The following is a 27090-nucleotide window of genomic DNA, read 5'->3' as shown; positions in this document are numbered from 1 at the left end:
CATTACATTTTTTTTTTTTTTTTTTTAACAGAAAAATTGTGTATTAGTTGGTCCTCTCACACAGCTGTATTGTAGTGTATAAACTAGTAGTCCCTGAAGCTTAAAGTTATTTCATGACAGTTTATAAGTGTACAGTTATACTCTTTCAGTAGTCCAAGTCACTCTTTATGGCTTTATTTTCTCTTTTCAATGCCACAAATATACTGTGGGAGGCCATCAAATAATAAACATAAAGCTGACATGTGCACACAGCTGTGTTTGCACAGAGTTAACACAGAAAATCCCATACGGCTATAAAGTGAAAATTTTGAAATATACACAAAAGATTGTGTGTAGTTTTGTTTTTTTTTGTTTTTTATACAGCCTCAAGCATTCCAGGATGAACATCTGTACAGTTTTACGGGGGACACGCACACTGAGTATTTAAATAAACATCCATGTTTGGCTTTGGAAAGCCACTGATATCTGTCCACACTCCACGCCATCTCTTCTCCACAACCAGCTATTACAGTAGGTGCAAATGCACAGAAATGCTATACGTGACATTCAGAAAGTTGTTCTCCCAACATGAACCTGAAAATCTGAGCATCTGTGAATGCTCAAACTTCAACAGCAGCTTCAGGAGTGTCAGGACCAGTAGTGTCAGGTGTGAATAGCAGATCATGGAAAAGCGAGAGGAGCAATAGCTGTTTGACAGAGTACTGGAATAACTGGAGGTTGACGTCAATGTTGAAGAGGTGTTTTCAGGAGAGTGCAAAGAGTGCTCTTCTGTGGGATGCTAAATTGAGCGAGGTGGAAGGAGATGGTAGGCTAGTGGTCAGTTACAGAAGGCCAAGTGGACCTGCTGGCCGTAGAAGGGGTTGTTGGAGCGCTCAGCTACAGCCCGTCTGGCAATCTCCTCACTGGGGAAGGTGATCAAGGCCTCGCCGCTGCATTGGCCACTGAAGTTATACAAGATAAGAACGGCGTCTGGCTGAAGCTGCAGAAAAACAAAAACAAACAAACAAACAAAAAAAAAACTGATAAACAAGGTGAGTTTATTTTAATGTAATTGCAGTATGGAAACACCAGGGGGAGCCCACAAAGCAGAGGAAGAAGAATGCACTGGGAAAGATGGTCTCATCAAACCGGTCCAATTAGAAAGCAAAACAGCAAAGATTAACGGGAAGAGCTCGAAGAGGATAAGCAGAGCACATGCTGTCCTTAGAGACCTAAAACCCACAGGGCACATTTAGATGCAACATTTTAATCATTGGTTAGTTTGCATGCGTTGACATCCTGCACCAAAATCAGCTCAATGCAACAAAAGAACTCAGGCATGCAGATATGAAACAATTCACTGATCATATCAGCAGTCACACCAGCAAAATCCATTAAAGTCTTTATGAATCACACGTCACAGCATCACAAAGGGAGACAGTTGACTACAGTCTCCTTCTACTATAGTTTATACATCCGTGATCCAAGATCTGAATACTGTCTTGGAAATGGACTGCATTTTCTTTTTTCTTGGTGAATTTCATGGAAACATGTTTGGCTTTTTTAACTGCAGTTTTTTTGAAAGTCAAGATGGATGGAACCTACTAACTAAATACTTTAGCTGGCAAAACAAGGAGTAGAATGCCACTCAGTTTTTCACCAGTGAAAAGCTCAGTGGGTTGTCGCTGCAGGTGATGCCCCGCATGCACACAAAAGTCTGCAGGCTGTTAATCCAACACATGAAACCTGATTTACGGATTTAGTTTGTCTTCTCAGGTTCAGGTTGCTTTGTTTAGAAAAGCCCTTGACTGTACAGGACATTTCTCTTTCTCTGTTGTGAAAACATGTGCAGAAAATACAAAATCTTTTAGATATTGTTCAAAAACCTATTAGTAAGTCTAAAAAGGAGATGAAGGAGAAGTGCAGTGAGAGTGGCACTTGCCTTCCTGTCAATTTGATTAATGGATTGCCTTTTTATATTCCTGAGGCAAACTTAAAACCTGGTACTGGCAGTACCACACTGGATGCTTCACATGATGCCAATTATCTGATACTCAGCAGCAGGAAACACTTCAGCTATGAGGCACATTTGTTTAAGCAGCAGGAGGCAGATGTGCCAGCTCAGGAGTTTCAATCTTTGATGGTAGGCTCAGATGAGTGCTGTCTAATTATTGCATGGCTGATATTATTGTAAAGTGTTTTGTTGTCACAAGTACAGCAGCTTCAGTTTGACTAATGTTGCCTTTAAATTTTATACTAACTACATTTAAGTTGTGATTCTTTCAAGCCAGATGAATACTCAGTTGGAGATTTGAAGAATAAAACTTATTTAAATGATGCTATCTACCGTAGCATATCCCCAGGAGCAGCAAATCACCTCGTTAGTACTTAGTGGCCATTTTAAAGCTAGTAGGCTTATATGAAGATGTTAGTTAAGTCTAGGACATGCACCCTTCCCCTCCACTGCTTCTCTAGTCTGGAGGCTCTTCTTACCTTGGGGTGAGTCCCTAAAGACAGAGCCATTCTTTGGGCTGAATCAGACTCCTGGCCTGTTCGCTCATCTGAACCACGCCGCTGTACTCGTCAGGGGCGTACTACAGATACAGCATAATGACGGACAGACAGTCAGGGTGGGAGGCCTTCACATCGTTTCATACATGGCAGTACACAGTTTTTAGGTAAAAATGTTACATGTTATTTGAAGGAGGAAAAACAGAGCAAACCAGGGAGACACATCCACACACTCTCTCCCTCTCTCATATGCACAGACTCACTGACTGAGCAGGTTTCATTTTAATTACACAAAGTGTAACTACATGTGACAGTGTAGACTGTCATAGGAGTGTGTATCAAAGGACACCAGTGTTGGTGTGGGAACAGTTTTCTCACCCAGGACCAGGGTGAGAGATGCTATTGCAGCCAGAAACACACAAACGGATACAATTGCAGTAGTTCAGCCAACAGTCAGAATTGGAGACACACACACACACACACACACACACACACACACACACACACACACACACACACACACACACACACACACACACAAGCTTCCATTTCTCTGTCACATCTAAATCTCTTCAGTGTGCAACTAAAAAGAAGTTTTTATTTCTCTAAACCTGATATTCATGCATACACACAGCTTAACATACAGGTTTTTGCCACAACTATTTGGTATGAACCACGAAGACCAAAAGCAGACCCCAGATCTTTGGCCCAACATCAATGCCACCTCAGCCTCACCCCTCTCCCTTCCCATCTTGGGAAATGTCTGATGCCACACCTCTCAGGGTTCATACCTGCTTCAGAGGACTCCACCTAACTTGGGTCGGCAGCATTAAACGTGGGAAGCAAACAGGAGGGGGAAGAGCACAAGTGTACACATGTCCCTTAATTCAGAAGTACTGTAGTGTGATTTTGCAATAAAAAGCACCAGAAGAAATGCACTCAGTGGTTCAACAGCTAGAAACTATCATGTTGCGCTGCCAACTGTAGGAAAAGTAACTACCAAATCATTGCAAGAGGCTAATAATCGTTATCCTGGTCAGCATTTATCACTATCAAGCTGCTGCTATAAAAGCTACAGCTAAACATCAGTTATATATCTGAAACCTCTAAACAAAGAAACTTTTCAAGTATGTGGCTCCACATTTCCTGTAAAACAAAATATACCTTCATTTCAGAGCTACTGTACTGACCTGGTATCCCTGGAAAAAGCTGAGGATGTCCTTGACTCCAGTATTGTAGGGCAGACCCTGCATCCTGACCAGGGCACCAGGTTGGGGCAGCACAGGAGAGGCAGCTGCAGCAGGGTGGGGTTGAGCTGCAACTGCTGCTGCCACTGCTGGTGAAGCTGCAAAGTAGCTCACTGCGGAGGGAGACACTGGGGGGCTGGAGGGCAAATGAGAATAAGGAGGAGGAGAAAAGTTATGAGAAATACTAAAATTGCTGCCTCGCAATTGTGAGTTGCAGTTTACATCGAGACTTAACCTTAGACCTTTATTATTTAATCTTATTTGTGTGTGCTTTAGCTGAAAATGTACTTACCTGGGATAGTAAGCAGTGTAGTTCATGTTCATGTTCATATAGAGATGTGGCTGAGGGGGGTAGTATGCCAGAGTGTGAGCAGGGCTATGTGCAGTGGTCTGAGGTGGTCTGGGAGCAGCCAGCAGGGGAGGCTGGTAGAGGGCAGCCTCAGAGAGAATGGCAGGTGGCGTGGGGAATGCAGCATAGGCTGTGGGGGGAGACAGACCTACAGAAAGAGACAAAGGTATGGCATGTGTAGAGTGCATGTACAATCCTGCCAGAAGTGGAGTGCTGTGAAGTATATGAATCAACGGAGCACACTGCATCAGGATAAACTGTGCAGAAACGACGTGTCTGCCATAAACATGTTGAAACATATTCCCAACCTTGAAAAACTTGTGGAGGACCTCAGGGTTCAAACGGCTCTGATGACCACGTGTAGAAGAAATTTAAAATGAGTCAGGCTAAGAAACAAAATGTAGGCCAAAGTTGTTCCAGCAGCTGCTGCACGCAATAATGAAACAATGTCATTTTTGTGTACAGTATTCTACATATTGCGGTGTCCTTCAGGCTGCTATACTTTCAATATAAAACACATACAAATGACAGCATAAATCTATTTACAGACAAACAGCTACTACCTGTGAAGCTGTGGGCAGCTGCAGTGTCCCTCAGTGTCGGCCACACAACATGGTATCAACACTGCTGGCCTTCTGGCAGTTTGAGCATTTTTGGGTCAGTTCAGATAAAATTATGTACGAAATAAAATGACCTCAAATTATAATTCTAGTTAGAATATAGTTAAAAAGCAAAATTCTTTTATCAACCAGGTATTTGGTATATTTAACAAAAGTGTCCAACTTTGATGATTAAAAAAAATATAAAAAGATGTTGCTCTTTCACATTAATTTAATCTCTAGCAGCAGTTATGAAGCCTCCATTGCCATCTTTATGTTTTGAGATCTGAACGACAACCATGGGTAGGCTTAACTCTGAAATCAAAGCCCAGTGTTGGTCTTTGATTGAAGGTAATTATTACACATTACTCATTACTTTTCTTAATGGTAATACATTACTTGATTACTCCCCAGAGAAAGTAACTTGTTACACTTCTCATATTACATTCATGTTATTCCATAACATGACCTGACATGTACGATCACATTATTACCAGTTAACAATATAACATAACTTAGGCTATAGTCCCACACACAGACACACATCTCTATCCTATATACGATATACGATCATATACGATCTTTCTTGTAGTGTTTATGTATGGGCACAGAGCCGACAACACAAAGAACAGTTGAAAACCAGCTGAAAGGTTAAAGCTAAAAACAGGTAGAAATGGAGGCAACAACATTACAAGCCTGACTGCTCATCACTTTTTTTTCCCCCTCTTTTTTTTTTTTTAAAGCTGGTCAAATTCAGAATTTGGCTGATGGGCTGGAGTCGGCATACACTCAGTTTTAACATCACTCTGGGTTTTTTGCCTGCTCTCTGTCAGCATGCTGTCTGTGCAGATGCTTGTAAGAACCGATGTGTTAGCGGCAGAATACAGTTGTTCCCGATGTTGGTGCAATTCACTTTATCACACTCTTGTTCTTTCTCATGATAAAAACAGAAGTAATGTTAATATCTCCATTCCTCAAAAGTTGTAGCTCACTCCACCATTGTCGTCTGTACACACAAACCCAAAATCAGCTGACTGTAGCACAAGTTCTCAGGAAGAAAAAGATGTGCTCGTTATCTTTTTTTTTGGTCCCTCTTTCTAGCTGCTCGACGTGCAGATAACCAAAGAACCTTTGTAATACAAACAACAACATAATTGTAACTGTAATGTGATTAGTGAATTTCGTACAGTAATGTGTTACATTACTGTGTTACCGAAAAATGTAATGTGATTACAGTAACTTGTTACTTTGGAATGTGTTACATGCAACATTGTCGAAGATGCCACAGAAATAACCCGTGATTGACAAGTTGTCAGCCATGCACTGGATATCCTCCATTATGACTGTAAAAATGACCATAATTTGCAAAATAGGCTTCATGTTTTATGAACTGAAACTAGCAGAGCCCATAAAGTAATCAGGAAAGTGTGTAGCAAGGGAACTGAGGTCTGTTTATCCACAGACTTCTATGCAACCGGATGTCTTTTTGCAACCAGAGCAGTCAGCCTGTGCTAAAAAAAAAGAGTGCAGATTTAAGGCACTGTCATCACCTTTTATTAGAACTATGAACTACAACTTTTCTGTTTTATTTACAGAGGTCAAGAGTCTGATCAAACACAAATACAAGCAGCTTTTTGCCAACTATTTAATATCTTCATCACTAAACTCAAAACACTGCTACTAGTGTGATTATAAATCCTGATACCGGTAAATAAAATATCACTAAAGTCAAATAGCCGTCATTGTAATTCCTGCTTACATGCACCTTATTTAGTGGCTTTAACTTACAAGGAAGTTTGCAGGGTGGAGGGGAGAGGCCACTGCGGTTCAGAGTTCCTCCCATCAGGACAATGCTCATCTCCTCTGTGGAGCACTGGAAGACCTCAACATAACGGTCCTTCATTGTCTTTTTATGGCACTTTTGGGCTACCATGAACGCCTTATCAGGTGACTTCATTTGGATGAAGGCGTCACCAGAGGGCCGTCCCTGCATGGAGAGAGGAAGAGATGGAATAAACAAATGACTGCACTGTGTGTGTTTGTGTGGAGTATAAGCAAATCTGTGGCGCAAATGATAATTATACAACAGTACAGAGAGCCACTCTGCACTCAGAAATGTTTCCACTCCAAGTTTTGTTGTAGATACTTTCAGAATTTACATTTATTTTTTCTTATTTATGGATTTATGATGAGGATACACTTGAAATGGTATGCGAGTGTTGCTTTTAACTTAAGATATGGAGCTTTAATATTATGTATGAGCCCATGAGTCTCCACCAGTCTGACCTGCTGGTTGAGGACCATGTGGACTCCGTGGGGTTTGATGTCAACAGTGTGCTCTCCCATGAACTCCAGGATATCTTCAATGCCAGCCGTGTAGGGCAGACCACGGAGGCGTATGCAGTCACGAGTGCTGCTGGCTGCTGGAAGGAATGGAGGCGTGGTGAGGACTGGGACAGGCATGATTGGTGAAGGGGGCAGCGTGGAGATCAGAGGTGTGGACATGTAGCGGTTCAGAACCTAGAAAACAACCAAAAAAAAGAGGCTTGACTGCATATGCAAAAAAAAAAAAAAGATTAAAAAAAGATTAAAAAAGGAAGAAGTAAAACAGAAACTCAAACATACATAAACAGAGGCAGTTTGTCATGGTGATTTGTGACATACATACATACACACATTTATAGTATTGCACAAATTCCACCACCATCTGATTTATTTATGTCTCGCACTTTGGATACTATGTTTTCTCACTTCTCTATCTTGCCATAACATTAGCTCTTTGGAAACCAGAGGAAGCAGCTGTTGTGGCCCTCAGTCCATGGTGATTGGCATCACACACAAAAAAGGGACTCATTTCTATTCTGAGAGGCTAAAAGCATCAATTACAAGAATATTACACAACACACACCCTTCTATTAAGCATCTTACACAGTGCGGTTTCACAAATGCCACCAGTGACCTGTTTCTGGCATTACATCTGTTTTAAACAAGTGTCTTGGAACAATTTACTAGTAGTGACATGTTTTCTTTTTGTTACAACAAAACCTACAGTGAGAATAACTTTCAGACCACACAGCTGGAAGAATTTACCTGTTGCACCTCTGCTGCAGTGCTCCGAAACAACTCGATATAACGCTTCCCCAGGATCTGCTTGTGTTTCTTCAGAGCATTCTGGGCATACTCTTCACATGAAAACAGCACAAAGGCGTCACCAGTGGGCCGCCCATCAGGGTACTTGACAAACAGGAGACCCTCTGTACCATCTGTAACTGGGCTCTCAGGACCAAGGAAGGCCAACACTTCCTGCGGTGTGGCAGTGAACGGTAATCCCCGCATACGGATAATTACTTGATTCTCCTTGGACAGGAACTGGGACACCTCATTAGATGTACCTAGAGTCAAAAATGATAGCAATGAAAACATGCTGCACTGTAGGACCTCCAAAAGTCACCTTTTATTTCTCAAACAGGACTCATTCATTTTCTGATGACTAAGTTGTTTTTACCAGCCACCCTGAAAGTAAATGATCTTGTTACAATTCCCCATATATCAGATTTTATATAGAGTATATGCATTTCTGATAGTTTAGCAGTCTGCATATTAGCAACACAAAATTGAATCAACTCAAAATTTTGACCTGGTAATGTCACAATGTAACCACAGCACAGGAAGTGTGATTCACTCAACCCCAGTGACCTAAAGAAAACTTGAAAACTGTAGGATTCAACAAGTGGGAAAGGTGAATTGCAAACTATCAAATTTTAGCTTTTTCAGAAGATTTCAAATTTAAGTGACTGAGAAGTAAGGAATTTATCAAACAGCTGACGGATGACCGTGGAGCTTAGATACATTGAGGATGTTGTGAATACTCAACAGCTGAAATACTTTTCTAGAAAACAAGAGCACAAAAATAATTTTTGAAACTATAAAGTTGACTTGTTGATGAAATGTTGTACATTTTTAATCTCTTGAGTCCAAAAGTGTGATCTCACAGGCATGCAAGAAGCTTTACATCAACGTCATCAACAAGCATTTAACTATTTATACTGTGTAAAGTTATTATTATTTAGGAATTTAAGCTATCAGTTTAATTTTAGTGGAATATGAATATCATTAACAAACAACCCTTGAGTTGCTTTAAATCGTGACACTGGTGAATAAAACATCACTATAGTCAAAAAGATGGTTATAATTGCTGCCTATATACATCTCATTAAGTGTGATTAACTAAGAAGGAAGTTGGCCAGTCTGACACTTGACCAGCGATGTGCACAGGCAACATTTAGCACAACCATGTTTGATTTTTCACACAGCTCCTTGGTTTCCAGTTTGTTTCTTTAGACGTTCCTCTTTAGTCTGCTTTGAAGCAAGATTGGTTTGGGGTGAGACAAAAACTACAATAAGAGGATATATTTACTTGCATAACCCTTTAAAATGGCAGCATACAAACACAAATGGTCTTGTTCCACCAAAGAGTATCGGGTCTTCTTTAATTGCTCAGTGACAAATGTAGAAAGCATAAAGCACATAGAAAAACTGAAATGCATGTCCAGCCAGATCAAGAATTTTAATGACTCATCTCCAGATACACATTTTGTTATCAGGTTAAAAAAAACTTTGTGGTTTAGTGGCTTGTAGCTTTTATGTTCCTTTTTTAATCGTCCCTGTTCCTTCTACCTCTAGCCAATCGATTTAGAGCCCACATTTATTCTTTGCAGAGAATGGAAAAATGTCTGATATTTCAAATTTTACTTCCAAAACAACTAAATAATTTAAACTATGTATTTATTTACATGTTTACTGCTTTCATTTCTCTTGTATTGTTTGCTTTACTGTTTACTTAAAGTTCAGTGTGCTATCAATATGTATTGATTCTTAACTCACTGATTAAAGTCCAGGGTCTAATGACCAGCCAGTGTAAGTTATCTGCTGCAAGTGACTGTGCTTCATTGACAGCTATCTCTATCCTTGTGTTACTACTGGCTGCCTGTGATTCAGAGACCCCAGGCCATGCCATTGTCTCTTCACACCTCCTTTGTATCAGTACTGAGTTTGTCCTTTCACCGGGCGACAGCCCTCTCTCCCTCAGGGGAATGGAGCTGGACGCTGAACTGAACTGAACAGGTGAACTGCTGTTAGCTCAGAATGAAATTTCTTTCCAAGTGGCCCCAGAGGGGTTGGCCTAGGGAAGGGGAGATTAGGAAGGGATGGGGGCTGTGGGGGATGCTCCTCACAAAGCGCCTTTCATTAGTCTGAGATAAGAGAGTCACTGGGATGAGGCAAACACACAGGTAACAGGAGAGAGTTAGAGCACAGAGGAGATCCCTTCTTTTACGGGAGCAAAGTGGTGCACTTTTACAGATGTGAGAGGGGATGTGTTTTTCCAAAAGTGCAGGAAAGCCATGAAACAGAACGCTACCTCACACTAAGAAAGTCTTTGACTATGACCATGCAGTCATGGTCAGATGAGAGGAGAAAGAGAGGGGGAAAAAAAATCTGAAATCTGACCTCCAGCAATCTTGAGGAATTCCTCTCCTGTGGCCTTGTACACCTGAAAAAGATGAGAGGAAAACTCAATATGAATATGCAACAGTAATTTCACACAGAAATAAAATTAAGGGAGGCTAGTCTTATGCACAATTTTTAAGAAAAGACAGAAGCAAACAACGGCAACTACTTCATAAACCTGACGGCATTGATTAAATTTGTCAATCAGCGTGACTTCTTAATTACTTTAAAAAAAAGGACTGATGTTCATCTAAGAAAAACACAAAACAGAGCCACATTACAACTGAACTAGAGGTAAAAGCTGAATCTCACCTCAATGTAGCGGCTGCCCATGTGATGTTTGTGGCGCTCCAATGCCAGGTCTCTGTGTTCTGAGTTGATGAAGCGAACTAAGGCCTCGCCGTTCCTCCTGCCCTGAGCATTGAGACACAGGGCCACACCACCCCTGAAACAACAACTTAATGTGAGGGACAATTATCTACATCCGACTGGTTTTACTATAAATAATAACTTCACCATTTAAAATTTTACACGTCTACTATTGCAACTGTCTTTTGATATTATTGCCATCAAAAATCTGTTTGACAGCCATAACAAGGGTCAAAATGGGCAAACAGCTGGTCCGCTTATGTCCAAAATAAAAACATTTGGCAAACTGTTATACTTCCAGTATTTTTGTTATGTGTGAACAGGCCAACTACTGCCAGTAAAAGCATAGCATTTTCTCAGCCAATAAAAGCATTAAGCATTATCTAACATTTTAACAAGATTAAAGTTGCTGTGATGTTCATAATATGACCAGCAAAGAGAATAGAAAAGGTTGTACTTGGGCACAGCGATGTTTTCAATTACATGTTAACAGATTCACAATGCTAACAAGTTATTGTTTAAGGTGCATCTTAGTTTAGTTTTAAGATGTTAATTAGCACTTAATTACAGTTGAGACTGATGAAAATGTTATTGGTTTTGCAGGTATTGGAGCACTTTTTAGCCACATTAGCAGAACAACCCCCATAAAATTCAACGTACTTGGAGATATTGAGGCCTTTAAAGAAGCGAGCAATGTCTTGGTCTGAGGACTGCCATGGAAGCCCTCGCGCTCTGATCACAGTCTCACTGTCCACTGGCTCAGTCTTACTGCTGCACAAAATACCATGTGGTGAATGTTACAAAAACCAAACCAACCAACAGACAAACAAACCAACAATTTAGACATTTGTTATATGCTGACACTAACAAGAGAGGAAACAATAACTGTGCAGATCATTAAAAGCACTTTTCCAAATGAATGGGATTTAGGAAAAAAAACAGTAAAACAAACAAAACAGAAACAAAAAACAGCAGCACCTTGATTCTTGAGTTTGAACAAATTGTCCACAGATTGAGTAGACAAGAGGCCACTCAGTAAGTGCTAAACACAGTAGCACACTCCAATGATTAAATGTCAGAAGGTTGTCAAGGTGAGAGGCTTTTGGCTTTCTGAGAACAGCAGGATTTGGTGCTCTGCTACTAGATATCCTGGTAAGCACTTGATGGCAAAGTTGGACAGCTTTAATAACACACTTGTGGTTTCCTTGTTGCTGTAATCAATGCTAAAAGCTGGAGAGGTCTGAGATCTGAATACGGTCGAGGGGGTTGTCAGTATGTAAACAGCACTGCTGTCTAACAGGTGTGGTAAGAAACCACACAGATATGGACTTAAATAATATTTGTGCTGAAGGTCAGTACATACCATGTGCCTGAGTCAAACTTGTAGTTCACTGTTTCAACACAGGAGAATTTGTGATCTAAAAAACAAAACAAAATAATATTATGGGATGTGCGTCTGGATTACTGAGTTCCAAAACAATGTTCCTGTCGTGTAGCGAGGAGCACTCTACATGCTACAAACATATCATACCCCAAGACATACTTAGCTCTAATTACGGTGATATAGCCAAAGGGCTCTGCTACAGTCAAGAAGGTGAATTTTAAAGTCTGACATATTTGCACTGTTACATTTGTGGTGTGATCTTACTTTTGTGCGTACAGCTCTATGTACAAAACTCATGACAAATAAGTGTCAGCTACTTTTTAAACACACACTGGTTTACAATATTAAAAAAAAGGAGTACTTGCTCCTTAAATAATATAATCAAGACACTGTTCAATAATTAACTACCACAGTTGCCCTTTTACTTCCGGCCCCTGTGTGTGGTATGTTTTAATTATCTAAACTACTACCAAAGAAAAGAACAGAGGCTTGTTAATCATAACACCTTCAGCTTAGATGATGTGATCATGGAGCTACATTTCTCCCCATACAGCATTTAAAAATCTGATTTTTTTTGTTTTCAGTATTTCTTTCTTTGAGTCAATTTGGCTAATAAGCGGTTTTTTATTAATAATGCTGACGTGTCTTTGTGAAAAAGGATAAAGTCAGGATGTTAAAACCTTAACTGCAGCATCACCCTTTGACTATTGTACTAATGTGTGTTTCCAAGTGTTATAAATTAAATGACAAAATTCCACAATGTACATTAATGTTGTCAAGCGTTCATTGCACAAACATGAGGGCTTCCAGTTTCTATATTCTTCTAGTTGTGGGACAATGGAAGAGACAGTGCTGATTAGATCAAAGGTAGTCAGAGCACGTTAACACATGGTAAGATCTTCTTGATAACAGGGCATGTCACTACCTACGGGACAGTTTTTCTAGTTTAGTATAATCTACTAGGTATTAAGCATCTTGTTCAGCATTAGGTTATTTGAGATGCAAAGCCTGGGGTTACTTACTGTAGGGCTCAGCCAGTATGCAGAGTGTCAGCTGCACCATGCTCCTCACTTCTCTCACCCCTATCAACTCCTCTGACACAGCAGGAAGACCAACGTCTGTACACACAGTTCAGGCTGCTTCACAGTTTTTATTTTGACTACATGTTAATATTTTTTAATGATAAAGTGCTTACATCCTTTTACATTATTAAACTTAGAGTATATAAGAAAAGTACAAATACTGTTTATCAAAGGATCATAAAATTTCCAATTTTAGTGGACAGGCTAGCAAAGGATACATTCCAGCATTGAGGTGAGTGTGAGCTTCTGCACAAGGCCAGCATTTGGGCAGCATTTGTGAAACTCCTTTTTCACATCCACAAATGAAAAGAAACACTCAGGTAGGACCAGATTCTGGACAGAAACGAATAAAAAGAAAGTTACTGGGTACAGCAAAATGACAGTTTGGAAATCTGATATGGAAACTGGATACAGGAGGATGCTAATAAACAAGCAGCTGAAAAAGAGAGAATTTAGTTGGATGGGGTATGTGCACACTGGTGTCATCCTGTGCTATAGGAGATAAGTATAGTTCAAAACAATGTAGTTACTTCATAATTTAAAATCAATGCGCACACATCAGTGTATTACAAACCATCATACAAATGGAAAAAAAAAAAAAAATCTAGTTGGTTTGTTTTTGTGGAATTATGGGTAAAGAATGACAACAAAAAAGAAAAATTGCAAACACAATTTTAGCAAAGCCAGTATTTTCTATTATTGAGTCATGTTTTAAAAGCTTCACAACAACAAACAAAATTAAATCAAAAACAAAAGCTACTGGAAATATTTATAAAATCCTATATTTTTATAGTTTGCTCTCTATGCATCTCCAGTTTATGGAACAACAGAGGGAAATAATCACCTTTTTGGAAGCTTCGGGGTGGAGGGCCTGACGAATGACAAGGGGACTGTTCACACAAAGTGTGTATGTGCTCCTGCCAAGACATTTTACTTCTGACGACACTGACTGCTGGAACTGCACAGTTAGAAAACGAGAAGGAGGAGAAAAGAAACTTTGAGACTGATCGTAATATTTTTATTCTTCACAAAAAAAAAAAAAAGCAGAACTGTGTATATGGCATGTCACCATATTTAAAATGTCTATAAGAGCAATCTCTTAGACATATTTGGTATCTCTTAAAGAGCAAGAGAGAAGAAAAGATATTAGGAAGTAATCCAAAGTAAATTTGCAAAAATTCTGTGATTCAATAACCTGGTGCCTTAAAATAATTCAGATTGTGTCACCCATTGTGTACAAGTGATAATCGGTTTTTACATTGGAGATTTAAAACCAGAAAAGTGAAGGTGGTATCATGTTTGACATTTTGCTGTTTCTCATTACGAATGAGGCTTGTCTGACAGGTTTTAGTGTTTGCCTTGTGAGGGAGTGAGCAGACAAAGGAGAGGAATGATCACAACACCAATCACCAGCATCAGTTTTATCTTTGCACAGCTAACAGACGCAGCCAGGCAGGATGAAGCCCAACCCATACGAGTCAAACCTGCTGGTCTCCATTTTGCATAAACTCTGATGGCCTCACCACCCAGTTCTAAATACCATCACCTCCCACATATGCACGTTTATTTATAACTACCACATTCACTGAACCCCCTTCCTTGTGTTTTGTCAACCTGTTTGAGTAGCAGTTAACTGCCAATAAAGGCCATCTCTTTAGCAGAATACAAAGCTCCATGACCATACACTGAACCTCAGACAATTCAGACATCTGCATTATAAGGGTAACCCTTTCATGGGTTCACATAAATCATCTTCAAGAAAGCCAAAAATCAGGCCATCAAAACCTAAATCTTCAAATAAATAAATAATGTAAAACTGTTTGAAGCAGCTGCAGAACAGTTGCCAGTTTTCATACCCAGGATACTCTGAGCGGTATGGGGACACCACTGAAGTCCTTTGGTGAAATCAAGCATAACTTTCTGTCAGGTTTTCACAGTGTTTTGGCCACCAAATTACAAGAAAAGCATCTAAAAGTTTCACCAAAGCTTTCACCAAACCATTTCATGCTGGGCATGTGCTATAAAATCCACTTGGTTAACATTTTATCATCATTAATCAAGAGCTACTGGGAGGTAAACACACATAAAGGTGAAGGTAAAGCAAGTGAAAGCTGTTTAATCTCAGCAAGATCAGCAATACTAATTACACTTTCACATAAAGCTGGGTGTTCACTTATTGTTGGTACAGTGTTTGATTTATAGCAAGCCCTGTTGGTAGAATTAGGTGTCTTAAACTTATTCTTAAACCTAAGAAAAATGAACCTTCTTCTTACTTGTTTTTCATTGTGACCCAGATTTAAAAGACAGCTTCCCAACTTTATGTTGTTTTACATACAATAACAGATGAATCGATTTAAGCCAGTTATTCTTATACTGTGTTTGAAGTATACTGGGGACAAGAGGTTGGCTGATGAATTAGAGGCAATCCCTACTGATACAAATAAATTAAGTAGTCAGTCAGTAGTCAAGCTGACTTTGCAGCTTTCGAGTCTCACAGGAATGAATGCAAAGTCAAGGTAATGTCGAGTTTTCTTGGGACCCTCTGCTTCAACTCATGCCCAAACTTGAAACAGGCTGCAACCAATTCCCAGGGACCTGTAGCTCCACACAGTACCATCATATTACTAGCAAACAAGCAAAACAGAACACATAATTATTAAGTAATTTCTCAGCTTCTCAGTGAAAAACCAAAAAAAAAAAAAACGCCAAAACACTCAAAATCATCTTTGAACCATACCAGTTAGACCACCTGGATCTCAGTGACTGACTAGTTTCTGATGGCCACTGGCTGTGTATGACAAATCTTTAGACAGTCAAGAGCATTAGAGGTGCATGCTGGGGCCTGCTCCTTAAAAGTCAAACAGAAATATGGGGGTTATTTGGCAGCACCAACATCTACTAACAAGGAAAGAAATGCTTCAGGGTTAGATTAAGGGGGATTTATAATGGCTGGACAGAAAGAGTCTTAACACGAAGAAAACGAAAAAAAAAAAATACAATCCTCATTTCATGCAAAAAAAAAAAAAAAAAAAAAAAAAAAAACTAAAACAAAACAAAGAACAAAACCAAAATTAAATGGTAAGTGAGTTATTACACTGTGAATGCTTCAACATAATAGTTGGCAACCAACTGTTATCTGAAAACTTGGAGCAGGAATGACTTCTAATAACACAGATTCAGTACTAGAGGAAGCAAACCAAGTCTAAGAGGTAATGAATTAGTGAAACAGCAGAATTTCTGGGCTGACCTCAATAAAGGGATTATGTAACTGACACGGTCATCGTCTTCCCAATAAAGGGAACATAAGAACAAGTTTTCATGCTGAAGTGTAAAAACTGACTACAGGAGAAACCACATGCTCAGCTATGTATGAAACAACTACATGACTTAATTAGTAAATAAATACAGAAACAATTTATGCAACAATTTCCACAGACTTACTTTAACACATGACTTGGCGCTTTACAGATGATAGGCAAAATACATGAAACCCCACTCTACTATTCACTGCTCATCAAGATGAAAACCCTCCTCAGTCAAAGGGTTAGTCACCCAGCTCATAATAAACTGCAAATATGATAGGAAAAGGACGGTTCTTCAGCTTAAATCCAGGACTCCCTCAATCAAAGATCTGACTCATAATTTGTGTATGTACAGGAGGTCATTTTTTCAGCTCAGAAGTTTGCGAGTGCTTGTCACAATTTCCATCCATCCATCCATCCATCCATTCTCTTTCGCTTATCCGGGGCCGGGTCGCGGGGGCAGGAGCCTAAGCAAAGAAGCCCAGGCTTCCCTCTCCCCAGCCACCTCCTCCAGCTCATCCGGAGGGACCCCAAGGCGTTCCCAGGCCAGCCGACAGATATAATCCCTCCAGCGTGTCCTGGGTCTACCACGGGGCCTCTTCCCGGTGGGACATGCCCGGAACACCTCACCTAAGAGGCGGCCAGGAGGCATCCTAAGCAGATGCCTGAGCCACCTCAACTGGCTCCTTTCGATGTGGAGGAGCAGCAGCTCTACTCTGAGCCCCTCCCGGATGGCCGCACTCCTCACCTTATCTCTAAGGGAGAGGCCAGCCACCCTTCGAAGGAAACTCATTTCTGCCGCTTGTATTCGCGATATTCTTTCGGTCACTACCCAAAGCTCGTGGCCATAGGTGAGGGTAGGAACGTAGATCGACCAGTAAATCGAGAGCTTTGCTTTTACACTAAGCTCTCTCTTCACCACGACAGACCGGTGCAGCGTCCGCATCACTGCAGAGGCAGCCCCGATCCGTCTGTCGATCTCCCGCTCCCTTCTCCCATCACTCGTGAACAAGACCCCGAGATATTTGAACTCCTCCACATGGGGTAAGAACTCGTTCCTGAGCCAGAGAGAGCACTCCAACTTTTTCCGGCTGAGGACCATGGCCTCAGACTTAGAGGTGCTGATTCTCACACTCGGCTGCGAACCGTTCCACTGCGAGCTGGAGGCCACCCCCTGATGAAGCCAACAGAACCGCATCATCCGCAAAAAGCAGAGATGAGACTCTGAGGCCACCGAGGAAGAAGCCTTCCGCCACCTGGCTACGCCTAGAAATTCTGTCCATAAAAATTATGAACAGAATCGGTGACAAAGGGCAGCCCTGACGGAGTCCAACACCCACAGGAAATGAATCCGACTTATTACCGGCTATACGGACCAAGCTCTCACTGCGGTTGTACAAAGACTGAATGGCCCGCAACAACGGGCCAGACACCCCATACTCCCGCAGGACCTCCCAAAGGACACCCCGAGGGACGCGGTCGAATGCCTTCTCCAAGTCCACAAAGCACATGTAGACTGGTTGGGCAAACTCCCACGCACACTCGAATATCCTTGTAAGGATAAAGAGCTGGTCCAGCGTTCCGCGACCAGGTCGAAAACCGCATTGTTCCTCCTGGATCCGAGGTTCGACTAACGGACGGACCCTCCTTTCCAGCACCCTGGCATAGACCTTACCGGGGAGGCTGAGGAGTGTGATCCCCCGAAAGTTGGAGCACACCCTCCGGTCTCCCTTCTTAAAGATGGGGACCACCACCCCGGTCTGCCAATCCATTGGCACTGCCCCAGATCTCCACGCGATGTTGCAGAGGCGTGTCAACCAAGACAGCCCTACAACATCCAGAGCCTTCAGGAAATCGGGGCGAATCTCGTCCACCCCAGGGGCCCTGCCACCAAGGAGTTGTTTAACTACCTCAGTGACCTCACTCCCAGTGATGGTCAAGTCATCTCCCTCGTCCCCAGACTCTGCTTCCACTACAAAAGGCGTGTCAGTGGGATTCAGGAGGACCTCGAAATATTCCTTCCACCGTCCGACTATAGCCTCAGTTGAAGTCAGCAGCACCCCACCCGCACTATAAACCGTGTGAGTGGAGCACTGCTTTCCCCTCCTGAGTCGCCTGACGGTTTGCCAGAATCGCTTCGGTGCCGTCCGAAAGTCTTTTTCCATAGCCTCACCGAACTCCTCCCACACCCGAGTTTTTGCTTCGGCCACTGCCCGAGCTGCATTCCGCTTGGCCTGCCGATACTTGTCACAATTTAAAAAAAAAAAAAAAACAAGGAACAAAAAGTAATAGGGAAGCACATTTTAAGCCCAGTCATACTGCACTATTTTGTGTTTACAGCGATAACAGGACTAATATTTGTTCACAGCCATTTGTGCGGCTCTACCTTGTCTTTTGACAAAAGTCATATTACTGAGAGAAAAGCAAATGTTATAGAAAATGTAGAGACACACCCTCTGTTTCTCCTCAGTGTTAAACCACATTTAAATAGAGCAAACAAGAAGCACAGAAAATAAATCAAACACTGATAGCACAGATACGCGCCAACCTCAAAGTGAACACTGAAAAAGGGTAAGTGCTTCTATATTGGTGCTTCTGGTTACATTTTATTATTTAGCTAAAGTCCTTTCCTTGAAAGAAAGAACCTTTTTCTATTATAGTTGCAGTTTATTATGAGCTGGATGACTAACCTTTTGACTGAGGAGGGTTTTCATCTTGATGAACAGCGAATAGTAAAGTTGGGTTTTCATGTGTTTTGCCTATCACCTGTAAAGCGCCAAGTCATGTGTTAAAGTAAGTCCACTCCAACATGCTGCAGCTCTGAATCAATGGTGTTAATTCAGTGATGCAAACAATATAATCATGGCTCACTGCCACATTTGGCTCTGCTGTCAAAAATGGCTGTTTATCACCGTATCATGAGGTGATTACCCATGTCCCAGGAAATAGGATTTCTCTTAGTTTAAATTTAATTCAGCTTTTAATTGAGTTTAGTTTCAGTTAGTTTCCAGAGTAGGTTTCTCCATTTCAGTTTAGATTTTTTGTGTTTGAAACTGTTTAGTTTTAGTCGAGTTTTTATTAGTTTCAGTCTTTAATTATTATTGTATGGATGACAGATGTTTGGAGGTAAGAAATTTTGAAAGCAGCTGACTCTCAGTCTTGTAGACATCCGAAGTCTCAATGAACACCTGCGCTAAAATATTTTACCAAATTAAAACTAAAACTAAGGATATTTCCTCTGTATATGCATTTTATTTTAGTTTCCCAAGCGTACAACATCATTTCTGTTTGTATCAAAATAAAAATATTTTAAAAGAACTTAACTAAAATAAAAATATTTTAATTAAAAATAAAATGAAACTGTTGATATTAGTTAACTGAAGTGTTTTTTCACAAAGTTTTAGTTTTAAAGTTTACTTTAATCAACTGTAATAATCTTGCATATTACTGGTGAAGCTCTCTGTCTCACTCCCTCTGAAAGCTATTTTCATGGGTAAGTGGGAGGAAGTGGCCTTTGAACACAGTCCTATCAGAGTTTGCTCTCTACTGTAGCTGAACTGTTTGTATGTAGAGGTATGTTCAGGTGGTGGTGACTGAAACAAACTGATAAGAGTGGCTGGGAGTGTCCGGGCAGTCTCTTTGGGAAACTTTGAACACACCTACACCACGGCACATGTGACACAGGCTTTGTGCTGTTTGCAACTACAGGCTTCCAAAACAAAAAAAAACAAACAAAAAAAAAAAATTATATATATATATATATATATATATATATATATATATATATATATATATATATATATATATATATATATATATTATATATATTATATTATATTATATATATATATATATATATATATATATATATATATATATATATATATATCATAAGGGAAATATTTTACTACAATGACTGCAGTTTACGCATTACTATAAAGCTACTTTTGGCTGCTCCACTTTCACAAGAGGTGGCCACAGCGGGTAGCTCCGCATATGTGAGTTGGCAGATTTTTCTCTTCCTGATGCAACCCGCTTGATAAATTGGAAAGAGTTTAGATGACCTTGACTACTAGCTGTCGCTTCTGTTTTTTTTCTGCAGTTGGAAACAACTGGCTGACAAATGAAGCCAGTGCCATAGCATGGTAGCAACTTGTGTAATTTCTTAAATGACCTCTTAAGGCTTGCTCTGAAGACAAATCCGTCTCCATACTTTTTGTTAACTTTAAATAATCACTGCCTTGCATATGATTTTTTTTTTTTTTTTTTTTTTGTCTCTACGGCTAGTTTCCCCCTTTGTGACAATGATACAGTATTGAATTTTATTTACCTCACCGGTTCAATTTCCAATATGGTTAAAACATGTTAATTATTAGTGGCCACTTGGACTGACAAGTGGATACCATCACAGGTAGATGCATTGTTAGCAGTCTGCCAGGCCTCACCTCAGCTAAATCGAGTCACAGAACGTCTTGATTGTGTTTGTGATGGTGTTGGCTTTTGATGCAATTTTTGTTAAGATCTTAAGAAGGCTTTCTGTGTGGTAAAGTCAGTCCTAGATGTTTGTGCTCTAATATTAAAACATGTTAAAACTAATGTCCTACTTGGCACCAATTAGCAGGCATCTACATCTTTAACCATACAACGGCTTGCTAATCAAGACTGCTAGAATTAGGTGATAAATTAGCCCTCTACTGTGTTGTGCAGTGGTCACGATACTAAATATCAAAGGCTCAAAACAGGACTTCCAATGCCATGTCTTACACCCATTTCCTCCTAGTATCTTACATTCTTCTGGAAACAGCACAAAACTCTATTATATAATTATTTAATTATATAAATGAACTGCATGTTTGGTTTTACGACACACATGCTTAGACACACTCAAGAGGAGTAAGAGAAGCTCGATGATGCGTTCCCATAACTTTGTCAAAGGTTTGTGTTAGTACAGATCTGATATGTGAATCGTCTTTATGAAGCCTAAAAAAAAAAATCAAATCCATGTAACACTCTTTCATGTGACTCCTCATAATAAGAATGTCACAACATGGCTGCCTTTGTAAGTGAGTACAAAATCTTATCTAAATCAAAACACAAACTTTTAGATACATTTCTGAAACAGTTGAAATATTTTTACATATCGTGACCACATGCACGTAATATTTCAGCTTTGCAGTGATGTAGTTCAAGTCTGACATCACGTGACACTTTACAGGCTGCAAAATGCAGTCCCAGACTAAACCCACACCTGTACAGCCAGAAACAGCCTCATTACAGCTAAACTAACCATGAATTTAATCTGACAAACATCAATGGACTGCAGGTGGGATATGCACACTATATTGTAATAAGTGTCACAGCTACAGTAACACACACTTCTCATGAACCTTTTCTGACAGCAGCCTGATTCATGAGTTTAGTAATCCAAACTAACTTATGAAAAAAACAAAACAAAAATACAAATGTGACATTTCTTGTTTTTTCTATACCCAGGTGCACCTTTCTTACTGGGAACTGAAAGCTCACCAACTACAGCAGTAAATTCATTAATAGAAGGACTTGAAAATAATCTGGAGTAACAGTGATTTTTACAAACAAAAAAAGGAACAAAAATGTAGTGACTGATGTTAACTGAATTAACAGCTGCAGTGGTTCTGATATCTGTTGAATTTAGTATAAAGTAGAATCTAACTATCAAACTGATCTGCAACACATGGTTGGAATATGCCTTCACATGCCTATGTCTATTCTACAACTTGAAATAGGATGATGAAATAGAGTAGATGCAGTGTTTAATCTTGTCAGTTTTACTGTGTTGCATTTAGTATGAAAGGCTAAAGTATCATGCAAAATATGTCAGTTTGTCAACTGTCATACAGTGACCGATTAAACAGAAAATCTTTTTGGTTTTTTTGCTGATGGCATCAAAATTTAAAGCTGTGGCAAAATGCATGGAAGCAAAGTTTTGAACAGTCCTGCTAATCTCTCCAGCCTCCTCTACCTTAATCAATCTTTCAGCAAAGAAAAGCAACAGATGTCCTTGGGAGCTCTGACCACACAGGTCAATACAACAAGTCTACCACTTAAACAGCTGCCTTGTTTTCCCCTATTGTTAAATAGGTTGGAGCAAGACACCACTTCTAAATTAAAAATATATGAGCCACCAGCTTCTACACTTCAAATCCCTGCAATGCTTCCGACTCTCTGGAAAAATATCCATTTTTTTCTCTTCCCTTTATCAACATGGGTAACGCTTATCTTAGAGTCACCAGCAGAGTGAGAGTAACCATTGAGACAAAGGTATGAAAAGAACAACCTGATTGCTTGGGTTAATATTTGAAGGTTCGGCATACAATCTAAGCTAGAGCGGCTGAAGCTGAGGTTTTAAGCAATCTGTACGTACATCAGCATCTAGATGAAAACTGTTGAACGTCACATGCTGAGTATAATAATCCCAGGAGCATCGCTGGTTTAAAGCTTCAGGAGGAATTGCAATAGAAACAAGAACACTGATAACTCAAACCTGCAATCAGCCCACAACAGCACTAGCATCAACACCAACATATTGCTTCAGCACGATAATGAGAGGTTTTTAAACTATAAACTACTGGAGGGGCAGGAATGGAGCAAGCAGTGCAAACACACACACTCCTGAAAGGTGGTTGAAAATACATGTTTGGCAACATAAGCACTTTTGCCAAAACACACCTCTAGACAGTGGGGACATAAAGTGTTGTAACCAGGTGCTAAAGATGAAGCCCACAGTCTGAAAGCTTCTCCTCTCCTGTCTGTGCTGCAGCCTAAAACAGAGGTGCGGTCCCAGGTAAACAATTCTGCCTTCCAGATGTCAGCAGCATACATCAGGCCAGGGCAAGACTAGACCTGCGACTCCTCCTCTTTATCTCCAGACGCCCCAGGCTCTGAGGCTCTGCCCCATCCCAGCTCCTGAACTCCTACAAACTGACAGCAGAGTTTCACTGTCAGGGCCACACCAATGACACATCTAAACCAGGTGGAGACATTAAAAGAAAAAGAAAAAAAAAGAAAAAAGAAAAAAAAAAAAGGTCATGTGGGAAATTTGACACTCCCCACTCTATCTTGCAGCTTAATACCCAGTCAGGCTTGTCATGTCACATCTCACTGTGAGCAAAACCTGTCAAAGATTTCTGGGTTTAATAAGCTTCTGGATTTTCCACAACATAAGCGGTTGCTGTGGTTTTCATACTGTGTGTAATAAGAAGAGACACAGAACTTTAAAGTTTCCCAGTGCATCTGAAATGACCCTCACATCTGTAAGGACCAGTGACACTCACCTGTTGCAGAACTTTGTCCAATGGCTCAGCTTTGACGATGTCGTCCAGAGCCAGCCCTGTCTCCTCTTTACATTGGTCTGTCAGCTCTAAAGTGTCCGGCTTGACAAAACATTTATGAAGCTTCCCGACCTGTGAAAGGATTTAGTGTTTCATGGCGTAGGAATACAGCGTGGAGAGACACAGAGAGAGAGAGACACAGAGAGAGAGAGAGAGAGAGAGAAAGCTAATTTACAGCAAATTAAAGGCCCCCACATACAGGAAATGAATTATTTAAAAAGTCAAACAATTGACAATGTAGTTGCAAAAAGCACTTAATTGTCAATAAAGCGTTATTTACATCCAGAAGCTGACATGCTAAACCAAGAAGGTGTGTTTGTTCCCCCTTCTCGCCTGCTTGCTCAAATTTAGTCGCACACCTGTTAAAAAAAGGTGCGCTAACGACGGACAGATGTAGCGTTAGCTAGCATGAGAAGACAAGCAGGCTCCACACGGTTTCAGAGAGCACACCATGTTGATTTAAATGCCAAACTCTACAGGTTGACACTATGCCACAAACACTCTGGGTACATAAGAAACCGTACAACGAACGAAGGGGGGGGGGTCAGAAAGGTCCGTACCTTTTTCTCATGTAGATCCACAATTTGCCACACCAAGAGAATTATTTCCCTCTCATCCGAACCCAGTTTACCCCCATTTGCACCAGCTGTTGCCCCAAAGAACACCACCAGAGTATCACTGTGCGAAGCCATCAGGGACCACAATGGTAAAAACTACAATTAAAGCAAAGATTAAAATAAAAATAACACGAGGGTTCACCTTTCCAAGTGATAAGAAGAGCGAACAAAAAGGCTGGAAACTCAATTGAGATAAACGAAGAGAGAAAAAAGGGGGAGATTATTTTCAGAGGAGCTACGGAAGAGTTTGCGGAGACTCTACCTGTTGTAGTACTTGAGTGTGTTCTATCCAGAGATACTGGTTTAACTGGAAAAGAAGGGTGGAAATCCGTGTTTCCTTCACACGAACTCCATAACAAGGCTCGGAGTTTTTTTCCCCCTCTCCTTTCTATTTTTTTCCCTCGAGTTACCTGTGTGGCTCGGCCTCTGCTCGAGCGGATCCCCGGGGGCGTCGTCTATTGGCTAGTATGCAAAGGTGAGGGCGGGAGGGTTAGGTGAGTACTGTGATCTTATTGGCTGGTTGGTTCTGTTGAATCCGGAAGTATGAGGAAGACAACGGCGACAATACCTCCATGAGGTATATCCGTAAACTGTGCCGTTAGTGTGCATATCCAGGTAATCTGCAGATAGTAAACGCAAAAAGGTACATCAAAGAGAAACTCAACAGACTTTATGGTTTTCCACTACAACTAGTTTTGTCCTACTTGAATCTGACAACCCCCCCCCCCCCCCCCCCCCCAAAAAAACAGTTTTTACACATTAAACATTTAAACATTTTTATCCTAAATGTTCTTGATCTGCATCAACTGAGTTTAGTAAGGAACTTATAATCCAACTGTTAGTCAGTGCCCTGCCAGAGGGCAGAGCGACAGAATGGAAATAACCTGTTTATTCTCTGAACAGGAGTTTAGACAGTGCATGTTATGCCAACATAGAACATTTATACTCCCAGAAAAGAGAAAGTGTTTCTGCACACAAATTCACACTTATGATTTAATGAATTTTTCTTTGCCTCATTGACTTTATTTAGATAATGATCCTTCACTTGCAGACCAAACCCTGTAAACATGGAGATCACGGCGAAGATCTATGTACCAAACAACATGCATTTACTTCCAGCAAAAGGAAAAGTTATTATAGTTATAGGCTTCTTCATTGCGAAGTAGTTTTAAATAACAGGTAGCAGTAAATGCAAGGATGAATGAAGAGCAGATTGGAAAATTAAGACCAAACAACAGAACACATCCAGGGAGACACTTCTACAACAACAAAAAAAAAGAACAGTCGAATTAGCACTGCACTTCATGTTTCCAGCTTGTGACCTTTGTTCCCCCTATCTAAAACCACACTGTATTATTATTATATTGACAGTATGTAAATGTCAGTAGAAAGCATTTGTCACCAGAAAACATGGTACTTCAAAAGAGCAGTGAAGTTTTCTCCAGTCAGCCCAGTTCCCAGAAATGCAAGGTTTTGTTGCTACTGACACTCCCTTCTCTGCTCGCTATGGGCCAGCAGACCACACTGAATGCAAGGCTTTCTGTCTTTTCATGTCCTTTCACTCAAAATAAATCCCCCATCTCAAGAATAATTCCTTGTGTCTCCTTCCTTATGTCGAATCACTATTTCTAGCTGAACCAGTCTGACGACTTAAGGGATATGTTGGAAAATGCTGAAATCTGAGACACATAATGATATTTCAGCACAACAGCAAAGAACATTTATCTTCATTACATCATACTGAGGACATGCTTATGCATGTAGAAGTCTAGGACAATAAAGTGACAAGCTAACTCCTTTCAGTAAGTGTAATTGGTGAAAAAGTTGAGAAAGACAACATGTGGCACCCACTCCCCAAATACTCCCCCAAATAACGTAGCTTTTATTGTAGGCTGTGAAGTGGAAGGCCTTCCAGAGAGCCAGGGTTAAAAACTTTAACACTTCTGTGTACACTTTTGGAAGAGATTGGCAGCTCTGATGTACCAGGTGGCAAGTCTTGTCCTGTAGGTTAAGTATGAGTTAAAAGAATTGCAAAAAAATATGTGCGTGCTCACACAGCTTCATTACTATAAAGCAGGTTTTCTTGGAAAAACTGTTATGTTACAATATTCGGCTTCGGCCTTTGCTGTACAATAATATTGTACAGCAAAGGCCGAAGCCCAACTAAAACATGTCAGTCATGTAGTAATATTTCTTATGAAAGGCAATGGGCAGAGCAGGCACATACCAAAAATAGCTGATGATAATATATATGCGGCTTCCTCATTCTGTGAGAAAATGTCAAGCAAATCAACTGTGCTTTCTTGTGTGAGCTCAGCTTTGTCACACCCTTTGAGCCCTGTAATTTTCCACTGTCACATTTAAAATAATTCTGTCTTGCTTATATTCAAAGGATTCAGTGAATGACAAGTGCTGTCACATTCATCCTTAGTTCAGATCATTTTCTCACCTCATATTTAAACTGACATGAAACTGATTAGACTGGAATGTCAGTTCTTCTAGATGCTTGGGCTTCTAACTCTCAAAAAGTGTTGCATCAGGCTTAAAACTATGAAATCACACCTATAACTGAAGAATGTTTGTGGTGAATTTGTACAATGACTTTGCTAAACCATCATGTTTTTATGGGTTCCTGTCACAGTCAGAACTTTGACAAAATATTTCCATTTACAGTGACTTAATTCACTGTATATGCTTGAAATTAAAAGACTTACAGGGGCTAAGTCATGGACAAACTCTTAATAAATACATATTTGTAAAACAGTGAAAGAGC

General features: G+C 40.4%; 1 protein-coding gene across 2 annotated transcripts; it reads right to left on the bottom strand.

Moving 5' to 3' along the window:
* On the bottom strand, nt 1-24758 carry esrp2 (epithelial splicing regulatory protein 2). 2 transcript variants are annotated; one of them, XM_030726407.1, is made up of 17 exons: nt 24580-24756; nt 24261-24413; nt 23644-23772; nt 13873-13986; nt 13247-13361; nt 12969-13064; nt 11926-11980; nt 11223-11333; nt 10506-10638; nt 10194-10236; nt 7776-8077; nt 6972-7205; nt 6474-6672; nt 4030-4234; nt 3681-3873; nt 2473-2573; nt 842-979 (listed from the first exon to the last, which is right to left on the bottom strand). In XM_030726407.1, the coding sequence occupies exons 2-16, from the start codon at nt 24390-24392 to the stop codon at nt 2487-2489; spliced, it is 2148 nt and encodes a 715-aa protein (XP_030582267.1). In that variant the 5' UTR covers nt 24393-24413; nt 24580-24756; the 3' UTR covers nt 842-979; nt 2473-2486. The 2 variants fall into 2 exon arrangements, with proteins under 2 accessions (XP_030582266.1, XP_030582267.1); XM_030726406.1 differs by lacking the exon at nt 2473-2573 and having other exon boundaries at nt 1-979; nt 24580-24758.
* Nucleotides 24759-27090: the final 2332 nt, after the last annotated feature.

This window comes from Archocentrus centrarchus, chromosome 3 (assembly GCF_007364275.1).
Source record: "Archocentrus centrarchus isolate MPI-CPG fArcCen1 chromosome 3, fArcCen1, whole genome shotgun sequence".
Classification (NCBI taxonomy): Eukaryota; Metazoa; Chordata; class Actinopteri; order Cichliformes; family Cichlidae; genus Archocentrus; species Archocentrus centrarchus.
The sequence above is the reverse complement of the archived record's forward strand: the minus strand, read 5'-3'. Positions and strand labels throughout refer to the sequence as shown.

Bases quoted from the DNA above. Each gene is read 5' to 3' on its own strand.
- esrp2 (XM_030726406.1), bottom strand. From the start codon at position 24,392: ATGGCTTCGCACAGTGATACTCTGGTGGTGTTCTTTGGGGCAACAGCT. The intron at 23,773-24,260 runs GTACGGACCTTT...ATCCTTTCACAG, and splicing joins TGGATCTACATGAGAAAAAG to GTCGGGAAGCTTCATAAATG. The intron at 980-3,680 runs GTCAGTACAGTA...GTTTTTCTGCAG, and splicing joins GCTTTTTCCAGGGATACCAG to CTTCAGCCAGACGCCGTTCT.